General features: G+C 38.7%; 1 protein-coding gene across 4 annotated transcripts in view; it reads right to left on the reverse strand.

Moving 5' to 3' along the window:
- Positions 1–3,022: 3,022 nt before the first annotated feature.
- The window catches only part of LOC143027686 (uncharacterized), a 63,151-nt gene continuing 56,173 nt past the window's right edge, over positions 3,023–10,000 (reverse strand). For 2 of the 4 annotated variants that reach the window (XM_076189129.1, XM_076189128.1), the window contains exons 7-8: positions 7,602–7,699; positions 3,023–6,279 (exon numbers count right to left, since the gene is read on the reverse strand). In XM_076189129.1, the coding sequence (XP_076045244.1) occupies positions 6,130–6,279; positions 7,602–7,699 (248 nt within the window). In that variant the 3' untranslated portion in view covers positions 3,023–6,129. Of the gene's footprint in view, positions 6,280–6,359; positions 6,381–7,601; positions 7,700–10,000 lie in introns of those variants that run through there. The other 2 variants (XR_012966628.1, XR_012966627.1) reach the window with 2 other exon arrangements.

Here is a 10,000-nt window from a genome sequence, read left to right on the forward strand (position 1 = left end):
TCACCTCCTGAAGATGCCAGGTATCTTCTTCTTCTTCTTCTTCTTCTTCTTCTTCTTCTTCTTCATCTTCTTCATCTTTTTCTTCATCTTCTTCTTCTTTTTCTTCATCTTCTTCATCTTTTTCTTCTTTTTCTTCTTCTTTTTCTTCTTTTTCTTTTTTTTTTCTTCTTCTTCTTCTACTTCTTTTCCTTCTTGTTATCTTCTTTTTCTTCTTGTTATCTTCTTGTTCTTCTTTATCTTCTTTTTCTTCTTGTTCTTCTTTTTCTTCTCCCTCTTTTTCTATTTCTTCTTCTCCTTCTTTCTCTTCTCCATATTTTTCTTCTTCTTCTTCTTCTTCTTCTTTTTTTCTCTTTATCTTCTTCTTTTTCGTCTTCTCCTTCTTCGTCTTTGTCTTCTTTTTCTTCTTCTTCTTTTTTCTTCTTCTTCTTCTTCTTCTTCTTCTTCTTCTTCTTCTTCTTCTTCTCATGTTTCTTCATCTTCTCCTTCTCCATCTTCATTTTTTCTTCATCCTTCTCTTCTTATTTCTTTTCTTCTTGTTATTTTTCTCTTCTTCCTTCTCTTTCTTCTTCTTCTTCTTCTTCTTCTTCTTCTTCATCTTCTTCCTCGTCTTCTTCTTCTTCTTCTTCTTCCTCTTTATCTTCTCCGTATTCCTCTTCCTTTTTTTCCCACCAACAAAACGCTCTGTGTCTAAAACATTATTACACTGTGAACGACTACAGGAAATATGAAAACACGAGTAAAAAATACATCGAATATTTATGTTAAATACATTATTTGTGAGGCAGGGGACGCTGCTAGGATATATAATGAATAATCATATTTATTATTGTGGAAAAAATCGCCATTGATGATGATGATTGTATTAAGATTATCGTCATTGTATATATATGGGAGTGTACGCGAAGGCTGGCAGTCTGTTAGCTCCAGGGTATCCAACCGGAACTCTCAGACTGCTGATCAATATACGCGAGAAAAAAAAACTCTTAAAGATGTTTCATCTAACCCTAGTGATAGCATGATACCAAACCGATAACAGGGCCATTTTTCTCTGGGGGGGTTGGGGGTTGGAGAGGGGGGCAGTATCTCTTCGAGAAGGCAGAGTTAGAGAAGTGGTTAAGGAGAGATTTAAGGAAAGTTCCAGAGAGGAAGACTTAAAGAAGTTAAAAGTAATCAGCATTCTTAGAATGGAGGTGAGCTTTTAGTCAAAATGCCCCTGTGTGACTCTGGTCCGTAGGGAAGTCATAAGATTTATAGGGTCCATACGGAGACCCATTGAGATGGCAAAGTTATGGACCAAGAGGGCATCTGTTAACTTTTTGGGACTCGTAATTTAGGTCAGTTAAGGTCTGATTCAGTACGTCACGGTGAGTTGAATGACCTCGCTCAAGAACCCGCTGCGTTGGTCACCGACAACCCAGGCGGGGAGGCGACCCAAACATCGGAAAAAAAAAAAAAAAAAAAAAATGTAATAATAATAATAATAATAATAATAATAATAATAATAATAATAATAATAATAATAATAATAATAATAATAATAATAATAATAATAATAATAATAATAATAATAGATAAATAGATAAATAAAATGAAAAAAAAGGATCATATGAAGAATCATCAACCCAGACTTCGACAGGGTGACAATTCTTCATGTGGGCTATCCTAGGGTGACAATTCTTCATGTGGGCCATCCTTGGGTTTACGATTCTTCGTTTGTATCAGTTGATGACAATAATCATAACCTTCATTCAACCTAACCTAACGTAACCTAACCTAACCTAATCTAACAAACCTAACCTAACTTAATCTAACAACCAAACCAAACCTAACCTAACCTAATCTTTATTCCACTGTTGATATTCGGCGTACTGTGGTGACAGTTCTTCAGGTGGGATCTCATGGGGTGACGATTCTTCATGTGGGCGTTCTGGGGTGACAATTCTTCATTTGAAAAAAAAAAGTCTTGTGGCAACTGACAGGACTTTGCCCTGCTATGGGTTTCTCACTTCCCACTTGGTGGGAGTGGGATGATGAAAGTAATGAACTTCACTTCGATGAGGTGAGGTTGGATAAAATTCAACTGAGGTAGTCTAGGGTGGAATTTCATAAAAGGGACTCAATGAATACATTCTTATTTTCGAATGTTTAATGTTTCTTGGGGTGACGGGAGTGAATGTTGAAGAATGTGCGTGCGTGAGGTGGAATCTTTGTATTACGGCTGAAAGATTCGCCATCGGGTTGTTGCTGGTCCTTCCCCGAAATGAAAGTTCAAGAAACTCAGTAAGTGGATCTCTCTCTCTCTCTTTCGTTCCTTTGCTCGCTCTCGCGCTTTCTCTCTCTCTCTCTCTCTCTCTCTCTCTCTCTCTCTCTCTCTCTCTCTCTCTCTCTCTCTCTCTCTCTCTCTCTCTCTCTTCTTTCTCTCTTTATCTATATATATTTATATATATATATATATATGTATATATATATATATGTATATATGTATATATATATATGTGTGCATATGTATATATATATATATATATATATATATATATTATATATATACATATGTATATATATACATATTTATATATATATATATTCAATAAAAACGCTAAGAACGTGTGTTCAGAAATGCGGGATTAACCACCAGAAAATATAAAATAACGAAGCAAAGCGCTTTCGTATAATTACATTCAGTATTAGCACTGAAGATGTTACTTTATTTTTCCTGGTGGTTTCTCACGCATATATATATATATATATATATATATATATATATATATATATATATATATATATATATATATATATATATATATATATATATATATATATATATATGTATGTATATATATATATATATATATATATATATATACAAAATTACCACAAGAACAAAGAAACTTGAAGACCGTAAGTACTTTCGTATGAGACAAAGGTGTGGGAAGGGCTAAACAGGAAATCGAGAAGGGACGTGGACAGCAGAACGGGGAGGGACATGTGGTCATAGGAGTGAGTAAAGGTACATGACTGGTGGTGTACGTTTCAACAATTAAATTGTTTAAATCTTTACCACGTTTAAAATGTCCATAAGTCATGTTCATGTTGTTGTTATATGATCCTGAGATTGAACATGATTCAGTCACGTTTCTCTCAGGCTTCTGGGCCTCGTTATGATCTTAACCCTAGGCTAATCGATGTAGTGACTGTTTCATGCTTTGTGTTGAAACAAAGCTTTTTCTTGGGCCGATTTTACATTGTATTCATGCTGGGAAATCTTTTTTCCCAAGGTTTTCTCAGTTTACCCTAAATAAAATTCGTCACAGTCGTGACACGGACTTTTGTAACATGATATATTCAAATACTACATTGTTCATGAAGAAGAAAAAGAGGATGATGAGTGTACGCCAGGAGACGCTGAGTAGCTGCGGCCGGAGCCATCATCTTTGCCCTATTATGAGCTCTGAGGATTGTTGGGGAACAGGTAATTAACAGTCACTGCTGGGAATAGGAAAGGAGAGCGGGGTTCGAACCCACAACTAAGCGTATGCGAGACCAGCATACTTCCTATTACGAAAGCCTATTACGCCAGGAGGCGCTGAGTAGCTGCGGCTGAAGCTGTCACCTTCGACCTAATGTGCGTTTTTGGGGGACTGTTGGGTGAGATACTTAACAATCACTGCTGGGAATCGGAAAGGAGCGCGGGATTCGAACCCATAACTGAGCGAATAATGAAGAGTCTTTGAAACAAATAAAAAAAAGGTGTCTGTTCTTCAAATCTCTTTTATTTTGGTTACAAGACATTGCTGAGACGAAACACAATATAATAAGTATCTTACAGTTTCAGCATTCACGCTCTCGAGCCCGTGAACATAATAAAGGATGACGTATATTTCAGGAATAGATTTTGAAATATGATACGTTATTCAAACACTGCATCGTTCATGAAGAAGGTGAGGAGCCTACGCCAGGAGGCGCTGAATAACTGCGGCCGAAGCCGTCACCTTTGCCCTATTATGCGGTTTAGGTACTTTTGGGGCAGTCAAAAAAAAGTCACTGTTGTGAATCGGAGAGGAGTGCGGGATTCGAACCCACAAGGGGATGATTGTGAGACCAACACGCCTCCGATTACGCCACCAGCGCACTGTTGCTCTAGGCATCTAAAGTAAAAGTTGTACAGAAAGTTCAGACAATGCGTCAAGACGTCTTGAAATCTATCTATCTTTATACCAAGGGCCTTTTCCCCTTTATAATGAAGACAGCCAGCCAAGGCAAACATCCACTCCTATCCACTACCCTTTCCCCCCCTCTCATCTTAGCTCCTCGTGGATGAAGGGTCATCCCTGCATCCCGCCCACTGCCTGGACCAGAGGCTGTATCCAGGCCCCATCTAAATTTCATTCTACTTCTAGTAATTAGGGTTAAGCACTAGGTAGTTGCGTACAAGTTAATGTCAAGATGCCCCATATTACTAGTGATCTAATCACATCGAGTAAACCCTCGATATAACAGACGATATGGCCAAAAGGGTCTGTCGTTATATCCGACGATTCATTATAACCAAGGATCCGTTATATCCGATGGAAATACCGGACAGACCCGTTATATCCCGAAGTTTGTCCGGTATTAGAAATTAGTAGGATTAGAAGTTACAGTATTACAAGTGCATACATAAGCAGCAAGACCAGGGATGCAGGGACGACATGGTAAAGGAGGGAATAAAGGTTCTGGTTCGCCATGTCAAGATGTGCATGGTTCGGATCGTCGAAGAGCCTTCCCTTAGACTCGCCCATGTTTGCCCTTTTCCGACGTTTGGGGGAGGGAGATGGGGGGAAAACCCGGTTAAAATCGTCCAACACTAGCCAGAACAAAGTCTCTAAATGAACTTTCATTGACCTGAATACGATCATCTGGCCTGTCGTCTGCTAGAGCAAAACCCCATAGGCAACATATGCCAGAATCAACTTGGCAGGCTGTCAAAGGTCTATAAAATATTCACTTTTTCTTCTGGTGAATCGTCATCTTCGTAGGGTCCCTTTGGTCAGCAAGGGACCCCACGGAGTGTCTTGGCTGACTGTACAGAGCCGAGGAACCTGTATGAGGGACCTTTAGGTCAGCAGAGCTTCTGAAGGTTAACTTCAGTTCGGGACTTGGGTGAGAAGTGCCACTTCGCATAAAAAGGCTTTTGGCGATGTGACATGGTGTCTTTAAGGTCGTAACAAGTAGTAAAGGTACATTACTTTAAAGTCAGGTGAAATTATGATGAAATGTCCAAGATGTTCATTACTGGCCCGTAAAATATTGTTAATTTTGCATACCGTTATTTGTCGTATCGTAACAAGTGGTAAACATAAAGGAACGTTACTTAAGGTCAGGGCGAAAATGATAGTAGAATGTCCAAGATATTGAGTACTGGCTCATTATATGGCGTTATTTTTTGCATACCATTATTTGTGAGAATTTGAAACAATGGGAAGAAAATGAATGAATGACTAGATGATCTGCGAGTGGGGTTTGTCTTGTGTGGTTAATTTTTCGATATCTCTTTGAAAATGTCTGTCCTCCCTCTATCCTTTCTTCTCCAAAAGGAACTAAACATACAACCAGAGGTTTAAAAAGTGGCAAAGTTGTCATATAGAATGTCATAAACAGTCATCAAGTCCTGTATTTATATCTGAGAACGTTTTTATGTTCCCTCTTTTTCTGTAACAGAGACTAAACATTTCATCAAAAGTTTAGAGAGTGGTAAAATAGTCATGCAGGGAGTCATAAACAGTTATGAAGTCCTGTATTTGTATGCGATATACACGTGAAACTCCAGGAGTCCCGTTTTTGTATGCAACAGACACGTAAGGCTCCTGGAGTCCCTTATTTGTATGTAATACACACAGAAAGCTCCCCGAGTCCCCTATACAGTAGACACGTGAAGCTCCTCAAGTCCCGTTTTTGTATGCAACAGACACGTGAGGCTCCTGGAGTCCCTTATTTGTATGTAATACACACAGAAAGCTCCCCGAGTCCCGTATACAGTAGACACGCGAAGCCCCTCGAGTCCCGTTTTTGTACCCAACATACACACGAAGTTCCCGAAAGCTTCCGGGAGAGCATTTCGACCCTTTCGGAAGAGTCTGCGAAGTTCTTCGCCTAAGCCCCGTAGCCCAGAAGACACCCTCGGCCAGACCACAGCAGCGACTTGATCTTCTTCCTCATGGCTGAAGAATCGTCATGCATGAAACGCTCGTCAGGAGCTTCGCAGGGTGTCTTTCGCAGCTTCACCATGCAGTCCAGAAACTCCTGGAAGAGAGAGGAAAAAGAACAGAAGAACATAACGGAGGAGACTGCAAGAGACCATATGGCCTACACTAGTGGATTTTCACCATGCAGTCCAGAAACTCCTGAAGGAGAGAGGAACAAAAACAGAAAAACATAAGAATAGAGGAGACTACAAGAGACCATATGGCCTACACAAGGCAGTTCCATGTCCCTTACCACCTATCATCACCATCCACAAAGTTACCTAGCCTTCTTTATCCCTAACCTTGAAACTTGGAGTCATTTAACTAGCGTCTACTTGCTTGAACAGAACAGAGGAGACTGCCAGAGACCATAAAGCCTACACTAGGCAGTTCCATGGATCTTATCACTGTTATCTCTATTCATAAAATCATCTCATCTTCTCTTAAAACAACCAATTGCTTCGGCGCTTCACGACATGGTTAATAAGGAAGTAGTGAACAAATGTGAGATATAACAAGTACAATCACTAGCAAAAATTCTGACCCACCCTCTCAGAGTTTTTCATATTGCAAAATTCATTTTAACGAAATGTGACATGCGTGTATGTTGACTAATATCGGTCTATCAATTGTGTTTTTTCATACTTCGCGTGCGAAGAAAAACTGGGAAGTAAAACAGACGGGACCGTTTCAGAGACATCTTCGTAGACGAAAACGTTTTTGAATCACACGTCTATTGTGATTTGATGCTGCTTTATACTTCATGTCTGAATTTATATTCGTTTATTTTTCTAATTTTCATTTTGACTATTTACATGATTATTTCGTTTTCGTTTTCATTTAGGCTACTTTTTTATATTTTTCGTATTTTTTGCGTTTGAAATGAGTCTCCAATCATTAAGGAACATTTTAGGGATTCTAAGATATTGACTGAATACATTGAATGTAGTGCATATTTTCGGATATCCAGTGATACCTCTACGGACCAGAGGCACGTGGTATTCTCTTGGGACTCCACCTCTTTCGCGCAAATTTGTCTGTGAGGGTAGAAAAGCGAGTTATTATAAAAAAAGAAAAGAAAAGAAGAAGAAGAAGAAGAAGAAGAAGAAAAAAAAAGAAGAAAAAAAAAAAAAAAAAAAAGAGGCTGGTAAAGAAGGACTTTCTCCCAGCTATCCCTTCCGTGTGATATTATTCATATGGATACAAAACGCTTGTTAATGACAACAAAATATAATGAATGGATAAATAGATAAATAAAATAATAATAACAAAGTGAAGAATAATTATACATAATCATCCCTCCCCAGTCTCCCTTACCTTACTCCTCCTCTTCCTCCTCCTCCTCCTCTTCCTACTCCTCCTCCTCGCCGTCATACTCACCTCTCGGATCTTGCACTTGGTCGATTCGTCCTGCGCGGCCCCGAGAGCCTCGATGACGTCATTTCCGCAACGATGGAGGTTCATGGAGTGGCACGCGTCTGCAAGAGGAGAGGGGCAGCGGTCACGTGATTGGTTACCCGTGGGATCTTCCTTTTATTCTCGTGGTTGTTGTTGTTGTTGGTAGTGGTGGTGGAATTGTTATTGGCGATGTCGTTATTGTTGTTGTTTTTGTTGTTGGTGGAATTGTTATTGGCGATGTCGTTAGTGTTGTAGTTGGTGTTATTGTTGTTGTTAGTGTTGTTGTTTACAAATGATTGCAAAGGATTACAAAGGAGGAGCATGCCGACAGGAGTCCTTTTGGTCCATAACTAGGTCGGATGCGGAAAAATGATAATAATCATAAATAAATAAAAGAAAAATTATAATAATATGAATAATGATAAATGAAATAAACAAATGCATAGGTATAGTTAAATAATAAACAAACAGGTAAATAGTAAATAATAATGAATTGACAGATAACTAATGATAAATAGAAATCAAGCAAATAATAATAAACAAACAAAGAGTAAAAAAAAGATAAACAAATAATATAAAATAAATGGCAGTCATTACAGCATTTTGCTTAGGTGTTTATCTAACCGAATCTTAAATCTTCGAGATGAACTACATGGCACTGCCTCTGCAGGAAGTCTATTCCATTCATTAACTAAAGATTGGCGAAGTTGTTTCTACCCATTTCCAAATTAAATATATTTCCTGACAGTTTGAGACCATTATTTCTTGTCGGATTCTCATTCAGTGTAAAAATTTAGTCACTTTTGATGTCAATTCCATTTGGAATCTTAAAGTCACCTCTGAGTCTACGCTTTTTTAGGGAAAACAGATTTATATGTTTAAGTCGATTTTCGTATGATTTATTTTTGATATTTGGAATCCGTTTTGTGGCTCGTCGTTGTACTTTTTCCAATCTGTCTTTTATGAGATTCGGTGACCACACGGAAACAGCATATTCCAAATGTAGACGAACTAACGATTTATATAGCTTGTTAATGAGAGATGAACTTTTGAAGTAAAAAAATCGGGCAATCAGTCCTAGAATCTTGTTTGCTTTCTCAGAGGCTGAAATACACTGCTTGGATGATTTGAGATCGTTGCTGTTTTTGTTGTTGTTTGTGTTGTTAGTCTTGTTGATGAAGGTGATGTTGTTGTTTTGGTGTTAATGTGGTTTCGCTGTAGCATTCATAGTGCAGTACAAGGTGACAAAAATAGATGATTAGATAACTAAATAAATACAGAAGTCAGTGAATAGAATGATAAACAAATAAATACGCAAATGAACAAATAGATAGATAAAGTAATAAATACACAAATGATAAGGTGACTCTAATTTGCGTCTTTGTTCCAATATGAAATATTGTGCCCTTCTTTTAAGACTAAGAAATGAAATACAGAATAAGCAAACGAATAAATGAATAAGTGAATAGATGAATATATAATATATATATATATATATATATATATATATATATATATATATATATATATATATATATATATATATAAACGTATGAAAAGAGAAATAGACAAAAAAATATCCATGAGAGAATATTTGTGGGTATGAATGGGTGTATGATTAAAACGAGCCTACAGAGAGCAAGTTCATGTTGTTTCCTCAGTAAGGAGGGTAGCTCTTTTTCAAAGGATTACAAAGGAGGAGCATGCCGACAGGAGACCTTTTGGTCCATAACTAACTCCTAAAATGGGACTAAGTTCAGATTCGGTGTATTAGGCTTGCATCCCGCTTCCCCATAACACACACACACACACACACACACACACACACACACACACACACACACACACACACACACACACACACACACACACACACACACACACACACACACACACACACACACACACACACACACACACACACACACACACACACACACACACACACACATACTACACGACTCGGTGGCGCGGTTGGTAGAGTCCCTGACTGTCACTACGGCGGTCCGGGTTCGAATCCTACATAGGGCTGAAATAACTTCAGTATCGCTGCGCTTCGAGTCGTTACTCCAACTCTCGTGGGCGGGGAGTTGGGTGTGTGTGTGCGTGTAAGGTCACAGCATTACCCATAGATCGGTCATACGAGCTCTGAGCTCTCTTCCGGGAGGGAAATAGCTGTCGATCACGAGTCCAACACCTGTTCCAAAGACCAAGGTGAATCACACACACACACATACACACACACACACACACACACACACACACACACACACACACACACACACACACACACACACACACACACACACACACACACACACACTCACACACGCAAAGGATTACAAAGGCGGAGCATGCCGACAGGAGACCTTTTGATCCAT

Source organism: Oratosquilla oratoria, chromosome 8, assembly GCF_046742065.1.
Source record: "Oratosquilla oratoria isolate Oo_2021 chromosome 8, ASM4674206v1, whole genome shotgun sequence".
In the NCBI taxonomy this organism is placed as follows: Eukaryota; Metazoa; Arthropoda; class Malacostraca; order Stomatopoda; family Squillidae; genus Oratosquilla; species Oratosquilla oratoria.